At 37.6% G+C, this 16,561-nt stretch overlaps 2 protein-coding genes and 1 non-coding gene across 6 annotated transcripts in view; 1 reads left to right on the forward strand and 2 right to left on the reverse strand.

The window, feature by feature from the left end:
* Window positions 1–155: 155 nt before the first annotated feature.
* On the reverse strand, window positions 156–3,871 carry LOC128018032 (ammonium transporter Rh type B-like). Its single transcript, XM_052603429.1, has 2 exons — window positions 3,124–3,871; window positions 156–2,472 (listed from the first exon to the last, which is right to left on the reverse strand). The coding sequence occupies exons 1-2, from the start codon at window positions 3,568–3,570 to the stop codon at window positions 1,477–1,479; spliced, it is 1,443 nt and encodes a 480-aa protein (XP_052459389.1). The 5' UTR covers window positions 3,571–3,871; the 3' UTR covers window positions 156–1,476.
* A 3,670-nt stretch (window positions 3,872–7,541) lies between these two features.
* The window catches only part of LOC128018367 (RNA-binding protein 39-like), a 9,148-nt gene continuing 128 nt past the window's right edge, over window positions 7,542–16,561 (forward strand). The window contains exons 1-18 of one of the 4 annotated variants that reach the window (XM_052603843.1): window positions 7,542–7,804; window positions 8,136–8,192; window positions 9,411–9,481; window positions 10,666–10,995; window positions 11,090–11,142; window positions 11,246–11,437; window positions 13,016–13,081; window positions 13,194–13,289; window positions 13,558–13,675; window positions 13,800–13,952; window positions 14,041–14,178; window positions 14,288–14,353; window positions 14,647–14,851; window positions 14,984–15,064; window positions 15,265–15,379; window positions 15,498–15,603; window positions 15,748–15,826; window positions 15,930–16,561. The exon at window positions 15,930–16,561 is cut by the window's right edge and continues 128 nt beyond it. In XM_052603843.1, coding sequence (XP_052459803.1) covers window positions 10,954–10,995; window positions 11,090–11,142; window positions 11,246–11,437; window positions 13,016–13,081; window positions 13,194–13,289; window positions 13,558–13,675; window positions 13,800–13,952; window positions 14,041–14,178; window positions 14,288–14,353; window positions 14,647–14,851; window positions 14,984–15,064; window positions 15,265–15,379; window positions 15,498–15,603; window positions 15,748–15,826; window positions 15,930–16,030 — 1,611 coding nt within the window. In that variant the 5' untranslated portion in view covers window positions 7,542–7,804; window positions 8,136–8,192; window positions 9,411–9,481; window positions 10,666–10,953 and the 3' untranslated portion in view covers window positions 16,031–16,561. Of the gene's footprint in view, window positions 7,805–8,135; window positions 8,193–9,410; window positions 9,482–10,665; window positions 10,996–11,089; window positions 11,143–11,245; window positions 11,438–13,015; window positions 13,082–13,193; window positions 13,290–13,557; window positions 13,676–13,799; window positions 13,953–14,040; window positions 14,179–14,287; window positions 14,354–14,646; window positions 14,852–14,983; window positions 15,065–15,264; window positions 15,380–15,497; window positions 15,604–15,747; window positions 15,827–15,929 lie in introns of those variants that run through there. The other 3 variants (XM_052603842.1, XM_052603844.1, XM_052603846.1) reach the window with 3 other exon arrangements.
* trnaa-agc (transfer RNA alanine (anticodon AGC)) lies at window positions 11,887–11,959 on the reverse strand. Its single transcript has one exon. It is a non-coding gene; the product is annotated as a tRNA-Ala (tRNA).

A 16,561-nucleotide genomic window follows, 5' to 3' on the forward strand; every position in this document is an offset into this window, starting at 1 on the left:
GTAAACAAAATAAATCATTGGTTGTTTTTTTCTAATGAGCTGAATATTGTGGAGTTATAGGGTGAGAATTATCCTCAGCAACAATATTTATTTTCAAACATTTTATTCAGAATTTAAATTACTTGTGTTCAGAAGTAAAAAAAAAAAAAAAAAAAAGACATAAAAAATAAATTAAATGACAAATGTCCAAAACAACCAAAAAAAATTGCTTTCAGCAATCACAATCGAACACAATCTTTTTTTTTTATATTCTTCGAATGAGGTGAAATAATTATATGTTGCATATTTTGAGAAAGTGTCATCAGTCAGCATTAAAACTCTGACACTGAGCAGCCTACAGCATTACACAAAAGACTGTCACTTTATTTAACTGCATGCATTTACAGCCTAACTTGTTAAAATTCTAACGGCAGCAATTGATTTTATATACTGTACATCCAATAAAACTGTATATGAGTATATGCTAATATGTTTATGCGCATATCTATCTGTCTAAACAGACATATAGAAGAGATAAAGCATGACCCCAAGGAATACAGTCAAACTGTTAATTTATAACTTTTCATCAAGATTCATCATCTCAAAATGTAATGTAGTTCATATTTTATAGTGTTTTCACATTTGTAGTGCACTTTAAATTTTAAAGTTAAAAAAAAGAAGAAACTGCAGATAATATTACTGATATAAAAAAGCCACATAAGCATACCTAAAAAGAAAGACTTTCGTGTTTCTTAACACACTTAATTACACTTTTAATAAATGCACTTTGTGATAATGTTAAATTCAGCATTTTACCGTAAAGTCCATTTTATATTATTATGTTTTATCAGTCTTTCGTCATTCTTTAAATAAGTATTTATTTTATGCTTATTAAGTACTTACTAAGGATTATAATGAATGTATTTTAAATGCACTACATTGCGACTTCATTACAATTATGTATAAATACATGAGATAGATGTTTCAATAGAAATTACAATACAATATATTTTGCTTAGCAAATTTCCCACATTTCAATAGAAGTAATTATGAAGTTATGATGCATTTAATTCCTACTTAATTGGGTCAGAAAACTTACTTAAGTTCAGCTATTACATGTAAAATAAATGTAAACTATTTTAATTCAGGTGCAAATAACACAAAATCTTGCATTAAAGTATATATTGTTCAATAACTCTTTTTTTATTTTGCTAAAGAGCAGCATACTTCTTTTTCACAAGGGTAATCTGAAATGTATCAATGAATTAGATGATTCATAAAATATATTCTACAAATAAACATTTTATCAAAATCAAACATTACATGTTATATATTTTGATACACAGTATACAAAACTCATTCTATATCATATATAAAAAAAAAAAGAAAAGTGTGTGTGGGGGTGGGGGGGTCAATACAATCACAGTTAGTTAGTTACACTGTACTCAGTGCTGAAGTTCACAACAGTCATTTACACTTATTCCTCATTTTCATGCTTCACTCAGCATCAGTCTTGTTTGTGTCTTTGAGAACACAGGACCATATGTCCTGCGGTCCGTTTACACAGTTGTAGTCTTGAGGAACATTAAAGAAGAGCTCATCATCGAAGCATTTCTCATCACTGGGGGAAGCCAGATATGGTAGTTTGAGTACCACACCAGTCAGCAAACCCCCGACTGCCGCCACTGCAATAGTCCCGAACACAGCAGCCACCTGAAAAAGGGCCTGTTCCTGTGCGGTCCTACCCAAACCCGCTTCCAGATCCGGGATCAGTTCCTGCAGCTTCGCTAGCAGAGGGTCTCCTTCTGGAGGGGCCCGATGAGAGAAGGTCTGGTAGAGACTGGGGCCATACGTTTCCTCGGTCGCCAGCAGGATGGCACAGATTCCGGCTAGGCTGGAAATCAGTCCCGTCAGGCCGTGCAGGTTGTGTATGCCACACTGATCCTGCAACCGCAGCCGGCGAGCCAGGAACGGGCTCAGGTATTTGTACCCCAGCATGCATGCAATGCATCCCAAGATGCCCAGCACATAAGCAGCGACCGGCGAAATCATCATGTCCACCGAAGCACCGACAGTTACTCCACCAGCCAACGTAACGTTCTGTACATCAGCCATGCTGATCTTGCCGTTCTTGCTGAGCATGCTGGACAGAGCAAAGGCGGTGATTGTAGAGGCACTGAGACCTATGAATGTGTGGAGAACAGCTCGGTGCTGGTCGTCACCCTTGAAAGTCAACGCTGAGTTAAAAGAGGGCCAAAACACCCAGAGGAACAGGGTTCCCATTACAGATAGCACGTCTGACTGATAACTTGTCGCCTCTTTTGGATGTCCCTCGCTTAGACTTGGCCTGTACAGGACAAAGGTGACACCCAGTCCGAAGTAGCAGGCAAAAATGTGGATGAGGATCGAGCCACCAGCATCGTTGATCTTCAGGTATTTCACTACAGCCCATTCTGTGATCCCAAACACAGGGATCTCCAGCAAGGCCATGATCTGCACAATACACAGTATGTAGAATGAGCTAATTTACATATTCATTTAGCAGATGCTTTTATCCAAAGCTATTTACAACTTATAAATTAGGTATTGCAAGGGTTTGATCATGGTGATTTAAATGTACTAACAAAAGTGTGATTATTACTTGATTAAGCCATCCTTATACTTAGTGTGATGCCTAGGTAGCATTTTAAGGCTTCATGAGTTAATTAGTTTGCTTCTTAAGATGCATCATTTAACCAAATGTAAAGGCATCATTGCATATCCTCTTCAAAGCATGCAATCCCATAATGCATTATGCCAAACTTAATGAAAAAAATAATAAATAAATGTACATTTCAATATATAGTGAGACATTTCAATAAAACTGTTAAGGGTAATTGAAAATGTATTATTTTACCCAACAATTGTACATTTTTATGATTATTAAAGCATTTTTACACATCAGAGTTAAGGCGCAATGCATCATAAAAGCCAGACTAAAAATGATTCCTGCTCCGGCCCACCTCCGCCCTTAGCATGCAATCTGCAGTTACAATTATGGTGAAAATCCATTTATGCCACCTCTGAGCAGAAAATAAGGCAAAACATCTTTTGTAGATCCAATATCTAATTTCAAGCCACCTGCTGCAAAAATGATCAACTTACCAAGAGTTGCACAGGGCTCGTCTTCCCCAACACTGCTCCAAAAGAGATGAGCACGACAGCACAGGCAAACTCAGCATTGATCAGATTCAGCACACCAAGATGAATCTTCCCATCAGAGTAAAACTGAAAGAAGCCCTGCACCAGAATGGCCCACTGAATGGTAAATGTGGCGATTAGGAAGTTAAACACCATTCCACCGAATCCATAGCGTCGGAAAAATGCCAGAAGGCAGCCGAATCCAAGAAATATCATCACCTGAATGTCAGCAAAAAATGGATAGTTCTGATACAATGAGTTCTCCATTGGCTTTGTCTGGTTGTTCTGTAGAAGTGCATTAGCATCATCTTCATATGTCACAAAGAATGCATAGAGAACCACAATCATGACCTCCAATGCAAAAATGAGTGCAGGGAGCCGCACACGCAGATTGGTAGATTTATTCTTCATTTTGACTGTAACTGAGCACACAGCCAGCAGCTCTGCCTCACTTTCTGTAACACTTATTTATTTTATCTACTGTAGTTTGATAAGCAGAATGCTGGCCATTGGCTAAAACTTAAAGTTACATCATCCACATGCTGCTTTAGGCAAAGTGTAGGGGAAGCCAACTGCACTTTGTTCTTAGTCATACCCATTCCAAGGATTTTAAATTACTCAGCGGTTTTTAATCATTCTTTTTTTATTCAACTGGATATAGTAAAGACATTTAAATCTAATCTAATCTAAATAAAAAAGTAACTGATAGAAAGAGAAACGTTATTATCATGTTTATTGCACAGATCAATGGCACAGTCATGATAGAAGCTCACAGCTGAGTTCAGAGCAATGCACTTTCAACAGGGGATCACATTATTGCTTCCTAATAGAGCTGATAACACAGAATAAAACATTCTGCTCATTTGCATTTAAATACGCATAAATGCATCTTTTAAAAAGCCAGTGAGATTTCTTGTGAAAGATGCAAACGATGATGAAGCCATGAGAGTAAAAAGAAAATCCAATCAGTTTATAATTGTGTTTTAAATCTTGTTGAGATTAAGGAAAAGTATTGTGGAAGCTTTCAGCTGTGTGTTTATGTATGTTAACTGCTGGATGGTCACGCAGAAAGACAGAAAGAGACCAATTGACAGACAGATCAATCTAAAGACAGGCCGATAGATTGATAGATAGTATGCACACTATGAACTGTTGTTTGGAAGTTCATGCTGACACATGAGAACAAACAGCACCTATGTGTCTACATTAATCTGAGGATAAGATTATATTCTGTCTACGTAAATGCAAGAAATCCTTGAGTGTCTATTTATGGAAGATAATGTTCTCAACATTTCGGTCTACGTATGTTATACCCTTTTTCACAGACTGTTTCCACAGTTAATAACATCGTAAATCTAACAGTTTTTATATATACATATTGTCCTGTGGCTCAGTGGTAGAGCATTGCTTTAGCAGTCCAAAAGGTTGTGGGTTCATCTCCCAGGGAACAGACATACTGGTAAAGAATTAAAAACAATTTTTGTAACCTGAATGCACTGTAAGTCGCTTTGGATATTACATGCTTTAGCGTCTGCAAAATGCATAAATGTAAGTATAAATTGAAAAGTGTAATGTATATAAGGAAAAATCTCAATAAATTAGAATGTCATGGAAAAGTTCATTTAGTAATTAAACTCAAATTGAGAAACTCAGTGATAAAAATAAATTCAGTGCACACAGACTGAAGTAGTTTAAGTATTTGGTTTCTTTGACAGTGGCCTTCAGCTCATCTGCATTTTTTGGTCTCTTGTTTCTCGTTTTCCTCTTGACAATAGCTCATAGATTCTCTCTGGGGTTCAGGTCTGGTGAGTTCGCTGGCCAGTTAAGCACACCAACACCATGGTCATTTAACTAACTTTTGGTGCTTTTGACAGTGTGGACAGGAGCCAAATCCTGCTGGAAAATGAAATCAGCATCTTCAAAAAGTTGCTCAGCATAAGGAAGCATGAAGTGCTCCAAGATTCCTTGGTAAACGGGTGAAGTTACTTTGGTTTTCAAAAAACACAATGGACCAACACCAGCAGATGACCCCAAATCATCACAGACTGTGGAAACTTAACACTGGACTTCAAGCAACTTGGGCTATGAGTTTCTCCATCCTTCCTCCAGACCAGGGGTAGGCAACGTTGGTCCAGGAGTGCCGATGTCCAGCAGAGTTTAGCTCCAACCCTGGAAAGAAAACTCACTTGTCTATAGCCTTAGTAATCCTGAAGACATTGATTAGCTTGTTCAGGTGTGTTTGAAGTAATACAGCCTTTGATGGGCCTTTTTTGTCAATGGAGTCCCATTGGAGTCCCAAGTGTCCCATTCAGGTCCTGAGAGATGGTGGTGCCCAGAAATATGAATGACACTACTGTTGTTTATGATGGTGTTTATGATGCTGAGTGGGGGGAGACCAGGGGAGTTTCCACTGAAGTCCACTGTGATCTCCACAGTTTTGAGCGTGTTTATCTCCAGTTTATTGTGTCTGAATCAGACAGCTCTTTAATCCCCTTCAGACTCTAAAGTCTCCATCCTGGATGAGGCCGATTACTGTAGTGTCATCTGCTAACTTCATGAGCTTGGCAGAGGGATCCTTTGCAGTGAAGTCATTGGTGTAAAGGGAGAGGAGAGAAAAGGGAGACCAAATTTGGACATGAGGAGGTTTGGGATGACAGCGTTGAAGGCCGAGCTGATGTTCACAAATAGGATTCTCACATAAGTCCCTGGTCTGACTAGATATTGTAGTATGTAATGCAGTCCCATGTTGATTACATCATCCAAAGACCTATTTGCTCTGTAACCAATCTGCAGGGGGTCCAGCAAGGGTCCAGTGATGTCCTTCAGATAAGCCAACAGTAAAAGTCCTGTGATTTTGGGTTTCTTTAGAATGGGGACGATGGTGGAGCATTTGAAGCAGGAAGGAACTTCACACAGTGATCTGTTGAAGATTTGTGCAAAGATTGGGGCCAGCTGGCCTGCACAGGATTTCAGACAGGCTATTTCTATTTGGCAGGTTGCTGGAGATGCTGGTGGATCCATGAAGAGAAGGTCAGAATGGGTGACCTTTAAATTTGACATCTTTCTTATTTATTTTTATTTATTTTTAACCAGAGTCATCAAACTGTATTTTTCACATTACATTATGGAAATGCTATCGAGGATTTTTTTATTTTTATTTTGCTGTTAGGGCAAATAGAAATGGAAAATGTATAGTTTCCATTCATCACTACAGATGTTTTCCAAACTATGATCACTTCTGCTTCTGCGAATACCAGAAATGTGAAATAAGTCTATACAGTTCAGACTAATTTTTTAAATTTGCTTTATCCAAAACGACTTCGTTTTCTTATTATATTTTATCAGTATATGGCGTTCCTTGGAATCGAACCCATGACCTTGACTAATGCTGAAAGTGTACACAGTATCCAGAAGAGAATGGCATATCATAGCCATTCTATGTACTAGTAAAAAAAAAAAAACGGGTGACTTTCGTATATTTGTCTTCACGGCATATCAGAAACAGTGAAATGAACAAGCACATATTTGTTTATACATATTAACTATTTGTATTCAGCTAGTATCTGTTTACACTGCACTGAAAAATGTTGGTCTAGAAACATTTTCACTCAGAAATGTAACAAATAAATACATTTTTACTATAAATATTAAGATTGAGATAGTTTTTTCTTGTAAAACACTGAAAAATCACAGATGGTCTACACTGAATGTGAACAAGAGATGCTGACAACAGTTATCCAATATATATAGTTATCCAATAAAACTTTAAACCATTTAGTGCACATTATTCATCATTTAATTTTAGTAAAAAAAATAAAAGGTTTAAGGATTTAGAACATGTGAAGAAATCTATAATATTATCAATTATTAAAACATTAATATTAGGCTATGCTTTTGAATGCACATATTGTATTAAATAGAATATGCAAACACTTTCTCAAATTATTTATCATTATTATTATTTTCTATTTTATAGACAAATGGATAACATAATAATATCATAATTTAATTTAAACATATATATATATATATATATATATATATATATATATATATATATATATATATATATATATATATATATATATATATATATATATATATATATATATATATAATTATGCATGTGTATGAATTTAATATTCAAGTAAATTGTATTTAATCCGAGTCTGTTTCTACATCGGTTTAGATATTATTACTCCGCACTTTACAAAGCGCTAAACTTAGTTTTTGCAATGCATATGTGGGAAATTGTGCAATCAACAGAGCAGAGGTCTATGAAAAGTGTGATATTTAAAGAAGCAAACGCATTGCGGGCTCTGCAAGAATAATCACACAGGAAGAAAAGAAACTAGACTTTTATCTCCATGAAGAGGCGCTGTTAAACCCCGCCCCTCTCAGCGTCCATTTTGGGGAAAAGCAGGAAGTTGTCTTGTTGGGAAACCTCATGACATGCCGAACTGAGCTGATCAAATAGTCACAAATACATGCATCGGTATTTGTTTTTTGCTTGAATAATTGTTCGTTGGATATTCTGTTCGTCTATAGGCGGATCTGACCGTTTGTTTCGCAGTTGTTTACGGTCAAACTTGACGCGCGCGTCGGAGAGGTCGCGACGATAACCGGAGTGCGACATAAAACACAGGTAATTTTGGCCAACAAGCATCTTCTCTGGTTTAATTAAGAGTTGGGATCATAGGTAAATGTGAATATGACTTGAACCGCGATACGCTGCCTGTCAGAGATGGATAAGAGTGAAGCGTCTAAATTAGCATCTTATGTAACGCGCGTGCTGCAGACTCTGACTCGAGCTAACGTTAGCTATTTAAAGAGCAGCACAGCGCGACTGTGGGGTTAATTTCTGTTTGTTTGTGTGCTTTGTCGATTAAACTTGAGTACGTAATCGAAACTGGACTCTATATCTCATCGTGCTGGCTGTGTTTGTAAATCGCATGTTGCTGTTTTTGTGTACACAGGTCAGAATGGCGGATGACTTCGATGTTGAGGCCATGCTGGAAGCGCCTTACAGAAAGGTGGGTGGACGACCGGAAGTTGCCGGATCTTTCTTTTTTGAAAGACTAGTTCAACCAAAAATGCAAAATTTATCCTAATGTATTCACCATCATGCTGTTCCCACTTGTAGTTATGGATGTCATTCTAATGATGAACACGAGGAGAAAATCTGAACATTGCTTCAAACATTTTATTGGACTATCTCAGTTTTAATGCAAGTAGAATTTTTATTTTATTTTTATTTATTTTTTATCAAGTATGCACACTCAGGGACTTTTACCAGAAAAGGCTTTAGAAAACAAAAGTCAAATATAATTTTAACTGCAGTATTTTTGTGTTCATTTGGTTGTGTGTGTGTGTGTGTGTGTGTGTGTGTTTGACATGAAGATAGCCTTAGATTCTGACATAAAATCAATTAAATAAAAATAAAAAAGCAATACAACTACTACTGAACTTTGCATTTATCCATGTAAGAGCGATAAATGAGGACTGAAGCTTAAAAAATAAAGAACTAAAAAAGCACCATAAAAATAGTACATACAAGTCCAATAGTTGAGTTCTAGATCTAAAAACAGATTTTGAAATTCCACGGGGAAATGTATTTATAAAGACCGCTTCTTACCCGTTAAATACAGACCTGCTGTGACCTACATGGTTGTTGAAGATACCACTTTAGTTTCTCAATTATCATATTTAACAGCTAGATTCTTGGTGAAAAAAATACATTGCCCATGATTCTGCAAGGAAATGGCGTCCAAATATTTGTCTATATATGCATATTTTTCACATTAATGCCGTTTAGGACACAATCTTGTACCTTTGTCCCTTTGTGTGATTTTTTTTTTTTTTCAATAATATATTTTATTTAAATTAAAGTTTATAATGTGTTACAAGCAACTTTTATAATAAATGTATGGTGTTCTTTTTTTCACCATTTATTTATTTTTGCTTAAAAACCCCAATGCCAATTCATTTTTTTATTATTGTTAAAAAATTCAGAGTTTCTCCTTTTGTGTTCAGAAGAAAGCAGGTTTGGATGTATGATGACACAATTTGTATTTATAATTTTTTTATTCTTTGGTATTGTGTTGTCATGGCTATTCAGAAACCCTACTTTAATTGTCTGTGCCTGACTGAAGAACAGGTTTGTATAATGTGTAGAGAGAGAGAGAGTTATGTTTTTTTTTTAGTGTGATATCCTGAATTACAAATAAATGCCCATCTATCTCTCTTTATAGACTTGCCTAATGATATCTCACCTCTACTCCCCTGAATACATCTTTGATTCCAGTGTGAACTGTGAAAAAAAGTAAGGTAGTAGTTGCGCAGTTTATTAATGTATTTTGATCCAAAATACAAATAGATCGCCACAATACACCTTTAAATGGTTTAATAGCGCTGAATGAATGCCAGTAGATGAAACCCAATGTGACATGGAGCAGAGACAGTATTCAGGTTTCAGCCATGTCACCAAAAATCTGTTAAAAATGAATCTGATGCAGTGGCAGAAAAATATGCACTAACGTTCAAAATTTTGAGGTTGGTAAGATTTTTGAAAAGTATTTTCGACACTAAATTTCTTTGATTTAAAATAACTGTTTTCTATTTTAATATATTTTTAAAATGCGGTTTATTTCTGTGATGGCAAAGCTGTTTTTTCAACATCATTCCTCCAGTCTTCAGTGTCACATGATCAGCAAATTAGAATGATTTAGAAAGGATCAATAACATTTCTTAATATTATTAATGTTGAATATTATAAAAATGTACATTATATATGTCTTAACTATCACATTTGGTAAATGTAATGCATCCTTTTTTAATAAGTATGTATTTCTTTAAAAAAAAATCTTGCTTACCACAAACTTTTGAATGGAGGTGTACATACTATACATTATAGACATGCGTTGTAAACTGATAAAATCAACCCCTGCCCTACATTTAAAAAATAAAAAGACAAAAAAACTATGTAGAACTTAGAAATTCTTTATATAATGGAAGTAAACTTTATTGCAAATGGCATTTCATATGGTATAGCCTTCTCAATGGACCTGGAGTCAAGAATTGAAACCCTGAAGCCCTGGACTGTACTTGACCTTTACCGAAGGTCATCTTCAGTGTTCAAAGCTGAATTTTCCTATTAATTATGTCTAAATATGAATACTGTCTCTCTACCCAGTGGTTTGATGGTCTCTTAAACCACGGCCATTGGCATTTGGTTTGTGCATGTACCATTTTAGAGATTTTTCTTTATCATAAAACTGTTTACTATTAAAATAATGCATTACCTAATTATAATTTCTATCAGTAAAAATATATATAATTTTTGTTTGTCTCTAAATTAATGAAAAACAAACGCCTGTCATAGTTGTCCAAATGAGCCAAATGCTGAATAAAAAAAATAAAACAGAAAATCTTTTTTTTGGCTGACTTTGATGCGGTGTCTTTTGGGATGCAATATGACTAAGCCGTGTGAATCCCTGTCTGCTTCAGGACAAGCTGTGAGACAGAGATGGCATCGAGCTCTCACAGTCCAACAGCGCAAACTGGGGAAGATCACACGGACTGACAGCCTCCACTCTGGAATGACCTTTAGCAGCTCTATAACATGACTACAGCAAGACTTAGGCTAAAAATAGCAGGGTACCTATACTACCCTAAAAAACACATGTCCTAGCCAAGGTCAAGACCTAGAAATTAACTGATTGATTAGGAAAGTTAAAGACAGGCCCCCTAACATCTGATTATTTACCACAGACCATTTGATTACATTGACACAAAATGAGGAAAAACAAAGAATTTTTCATAAAGGAGCCAACAATAGTAATATTTTTGTCTTTTCTCTTATCCCTATTCCCTCTCTATTTCCAGTGTTTCCTCTCCATTCTTATGTTGTTCTTTTATCAATCCTGTTTAGGGTGAAAGCAAGTCCTCCAGCGCCAATGGTCAAAATGAGGAACGCAGCAAAAAGTAAGCTAAAAACCCTCTGTATTCTTGTCATTCTGCTTGATCTTAAGCTTCTCCGAGAAGTTACGTTCACATGTTGGAATGAAATTGTGTTGTTTCCGTGAAGGAAGAGACGCAGTAGCAGTCGTAGTCCGAGTCCAGGTCGGCACAGGAGTAGAAGCGGAGGCCGCAAGAAGAGCCGCGAGCGACGCAGGAGCCGTAGCCGAGAACGCAAACGTTCCCGGAGCAGGGAGCGCAAGAAGTCGCGATCCCGCAGCAAGGATCGTGGTGGACACCACCGTGGACGCAAAAGCCCCTTGTGAGTTTAACCCCTGAACATTCAGTTTACAGAACAGAATTAGAAATTCGGGACAGTACTTAAGCACTCAGTCATCAACAACAACAGTGAAATAGTTAAAGGAATAGTTCACACTAATATAATCTTGTCATCATTTGCTCACTCTTGTGTCGTTCCAAACACATAAGACTTTTGGAACATACGTTGAGTTTTCTAATAATCTTTCATCTTTTTTTTGTCCTTTCAAACTAAAGTTTTAAGTTTTTAAAAGTTCAAAAAGACAATGTAAAATGATTCGGTACGAATTTGCGCAGTTTATTCCAAGTCATCTAAAAAGTCATGATCGCTTTGTATGACGAACATATTTCATTTAGGCTTTTATAACCATATTTAAATGTAAATTTTATGCATTTTGCAAACGCTTTTATCCAAATGGTGCATTCAAGCTAAATTTTTTTTTTTACCTATCATGTGTTCCTTGGGAATCGAACCCAAAACCTTGCGCTGCTAACACAATGCTCTACCACTGAGCCACAGGAACACTATAATAAACATATAAACATTTACCAACACAAATACATAGAGCTCATGAAATATAAACAGAAGCTCAACCGTACAAACTTCATTGTTTTTTACCCAGCGAGCAAGCAGTTAAACTTCAAAGATGAGTTGAGGTCATACATGTTTGGAATGATGTGAGGGTGACTGAATAATGACCAATTTTATTTTTTTTTTGTGACAGAACATGAACCAATGTGAATGTTTTGTGTATTTGTGAAAGATGTATGTCACAGCTTTTTGTAACTAATGAGTGGTCATTGTCTTGCTAAATGCCTGCTTTGCTAAGAATGCAGAAGTACTGTATTTTTAAAGATGCTTGGTGCTTGTTTTGAAAAATTCTGAGAATAGAAACCTGGAGGCGATGTCCACCCAGGCCTACTGTGTTCTGGTTCACAGGGGTCTGCTTAACTAAGTTCATTGGCCAGCTGTAGTCACATGATTCAAAATGCCCTTAGGGAGCAAGCAGTGATCTCCCACTTCTTCAGTGATCATGGTTGCATAAATATTTTTTCCATAAAACACATTTCAATATAATATGTCCTTAGAGTAAACAGTGATTGGCCATTTCTTCTCTTTTCTTCACTAACCATGTTTCTGGAAGTATTTCTTCCTATATTTATTTTTCTGAAATATATGCGGGTAATATAATATTTGCAAATGTTTACAAATATTGATAATACAATATAAGTTTTACAGATTACTCCAGTCTTAAGGCACCTTGTTTCCATGGTAACAGAAGTATCATCTCAGACTGATGGATTATGAAGGCTCTTTTAGAATTATGGGTAGTGTAGTTTAACATGATTTTTAAAGAAGAATCACTCGTGATTTCTGCCTATATAATCACATAACATCCATGCTCATGTTAGGTCTGTTCTTTTACACTATCAATAATAAAAAAAAAAATCTGTGAAGGGCTTTTTGGATTTCACTGGATACTTGCCCTTCTGCATCTAGCATGTCGTAGCTCTCACATGGCCATGATGGCTGAAAGTTGACTGGTTTAATACTGAGACAAACCCTTGTTTTATGTCATAGTATGGGGCCGAAATTAAATGGTGGTCCCGGAGGGAAGACTGGCCCACAACATTTCCCCAAACACAGGTGATCTCATCTGTGACTCTTGCCGCCTGTTGTGTGCTGATGTGTGTTTCTGTTTTGAGTAATCTTACATGAATAAGTGCTAAACACAACTGATGAAGTATTCTGACTCTAGTCGCAGGCGCTCTCGAAGCAGAAGCCCGTTCAAGAAGAACAAAAGCCCGTTCAAGAAGAACAAAAGCCCGTTCAAGAAGAATAAAAGCCCTGTCAGGTGAGCTGCTCAACACTGTTTTATTGAAGTATTGAACACCTCTTAAAATGGTTCTTGATTGGAATTGATGGTTTCATAAAATACCTGTAACTTTCATGGAATCTTTCCAGAGCACAGATGGTTTTTGATAATGGAAAAATGTTCTTCAGATTATTATTCTCCACAATAAGAACAAATGGTCCACTGAAAGATTCTACAGCTACTCTTTATGTCCAGGTGGACTGATTTGTGTTTCAGTGGTTGATGACCGGTGTGTTTCCTCAAACAGGCAGCCGATAGATAATCTGAGCCCAGAGGAGAGAGACGCCCGTACAGTGTTCTGCATGCAGCTTGCTGCCAGAATCAGACCCAGAGATCTGGAAGATTTCTTCTCTGCAGTGGGAAAAGTATGATGCCCCTGATTAAAGCTTACCTGGTTGTGATCAATTCTTTGGTTTCTTTCTTTTTTCTCTCCATTTACTAATGTTAAAGGATAAAACACATTGAGTTTTTGTATAAATTTTTTTTAAGGTCCGTGACGTAAGGATGATCTCAGATAGAAACTCTCGGAGGTCAAAGGGCATTGCCTACATTGAGTTTGTGGATGCGACATCGGTACCGCTGGCAATCGGCCTGACCGGGCAGAGGGTTCTGGGAGTGCCTATCATAGTCCAGGTTTCACAGGTGAGAGCATCAACACACCGCAGATCCACTGTCTGCTTCCTAATCCAATACATGGGAATCAGTTTGTTGAATTGTTTGCATATTTCAGGCTGAGAAGAACAGGGCAGCAGCCATGGCCAGCATGCTCCAGAGAGGTGGTGCAGGGCCCATGCGGCTCTACGTGGGCTCCCTCCACTTCAATATAACGGAGGACATGCTCAGGGGCATTTTTGAGCCATTCGGAAAGGTATGGGTGACATTTGAAATGCTTTTGCATGCATAAATAAGCAGCTAAACCAGAGTTAAAACTGTGGAGTGGATCTTCTATTTAACGTGAGTTACTTTTCTCATTTCAGATTGAGGGCATCCAGCTGATGATGGACAGTGAGACTGGCCGGTCGAAAGGATACGGCTTCATATCAGTGAGTTCATCCATTCATTTTTTTCTATTTTCTATTCTATTGATTTACTAACTGTTAATCAACAAGCTTTTATTTTTGGCTGAAAAATGTTATATATATATAAAATAAACCCCAACCTTTGTGATTTAATGTTTTCTCAATTTTTGCCGTTTTATTTTCCATCATGTTGTGACAGGCAAGGGAAACTCAACTATGTCTGCATAATGTAAAACGTAATTTGAAAAAGACGAGGACAGTTTTATTTTGCCATTTGCATCATAAATCTGATGCTGATCCACTGTCTGTTTGTGCAGTTTGCAGATGCAGAATGTGCTAAAAAAGCTCTGGAGCAGCTAAATGGGTTCGAGCTTGCGGGACGGCCAATGAAGGTGGGTCATGTTACTGAGCGTTCGGATGCCTCCTCTGCAAGCTCCTTCTTGGACAATGATGAACTGGAGAGAACTGGCATTGACTTGGGCACGACGGGTCGACTTCAGCTGATGGCGAGACTGGCTGAAGGTACAGATTGAACGATGCATGTTGCTGCCTCTCATATGTGCCAATGAACGATTCAAACTGCTTGTGTATCTGTTACTTCATATGATATTGCATTGTTGTCAACTCATATACTTGTCTCTGGGATATTTTTAGGTACAGGACTGCAGATTCCTGCTGCTGCCAAACAGGCCTTACAGATGAGCGGCTCTGTGGCGTTTGGAAATCTGGCGAATGGTGTGTCTTTAAGTCATATTCCTATCTTAGAATCCGTTGAGTTGAATGCAATTTGAAGCGCACTGAGGTTTGAGAATGTTCCTCAAGGGGAGATTTGACAAATCCGAGTCGAGCTTGTTGACCTGCTGTCCTGTTTCCACCATTTATTGATTTTTCAAGGCTTACAGTGAGGGTTATTTATGTTTTGTGCCACTTAACAGCCGCAACCACACAACCTCTTGTTCCCAATCCTGGAATGAACCAAGCTATGAACCTTCCAAGTGAGCCACTGGCCACGCATTGTTTACAGCTCTCCAACATGTTCAGTCCACAGACGTGAGTTGCACTGATTATTAAAACCTTTCTTGACAGTATGGTGTATATGATGTCAAATGGCATGTGTCCTGGTTTAAAGAAAGTAATTGAAAATGTATTTCTTGTTGTTACTTTGTAGGGAAAATGAACCTGGCTGGGACCTGGAGATAAAGGATGACGTCATCGAAGAGTGCAGAAAACACGGAGGCATTATTCACATATACGTCGACAAGAACTCTCCTCAAGTAAGTGATCAGCTTTATACAGTCTCTAGGAGGAGTCTACATACTCCTGTTAAAATTAGAGCTTTTGAGATGTCGAAAATGTATTAATCGCCCCTACATTTTAGGACTCAAAGCCTAATCCTCACTTTTGCTCTTGTTTGGCAGGGAAATGTTTTTGTAAAGTGTCCATCCATCCCAGTAGCAATGGCTGTTGTCGGCGCGCTGCACGGCCGGTGGTTTGCAGGTAATCCCGTCATGTTTTCTCCCGTCTACTAAGGTTTTCTCTTTATAGGAGTGACTTGTGAGGTTGTATGTGACATTTATTGGACTCTCCTTCTATTTAACAGGTAAAATGATCACAGCAGCCTACGTGCCTCTACCTACGTACCATAACCTGTTTCCAGAAGCTGCCACAGCCACAGAGCTCCTGAGGCCCATGCACCGGTGATCCAGACAGCGACCCCTGCTTCTTACTGACCCTGCTTCATCTGGAACAGTACACCCCCTTCCCAAATGAACTGCTGTGGGCCAGAAGAAGTCCTGTCATGAAGGAACCACCTCATGTATGAAGCTAGATGTCACAGTTGGACTGTATTTTGATATTGTATTTAACAGGGGTGTTGATCTACAGATAGAATCACCCTCTCTGTATTTCGCTTCTAGTAGCAAAAGCAAGCTTTAGACCATCTTTTGGCTTAATGTACAGTGGTCTGTTGATAAATGAACTCCTGTAACACCGTCGCTCTCTCTAGATGAGCCCCTGACTCCTGAAAACCGGATTTGAAGGAGATTCTGGCATTTTTTGAAAGGTATTTGAGCGACTTTGATTTTTCTTGTAAGGTTTCTTCATCTGTTTGATCTTCAGTCAAGAAAGTTTTTTGTCATTCTTCATCTTTTCCATGACAGACATTGTGTTGTGAACTACTGGTTCATTTTCTGTTCTGTTTCGTCATTTTTAAGCAAGAAAATACAGCCAAAA

This window comes from Carassius gibelio, chromosome A8, assembly GCF_023724105.1.
Source record: "Carassius gibelio isolate Cgi1373 ecotype wild population from Czech Republic chromosome A8, carGib1.2-hapl.c, whole genome shotgun sequence".
Lineage (NCBI taxonomy): Eukaryota > Metazoa > Chordata > Actinopteri > Cypriniformes > Cyprinidae > Carassius > Carassius gibelio.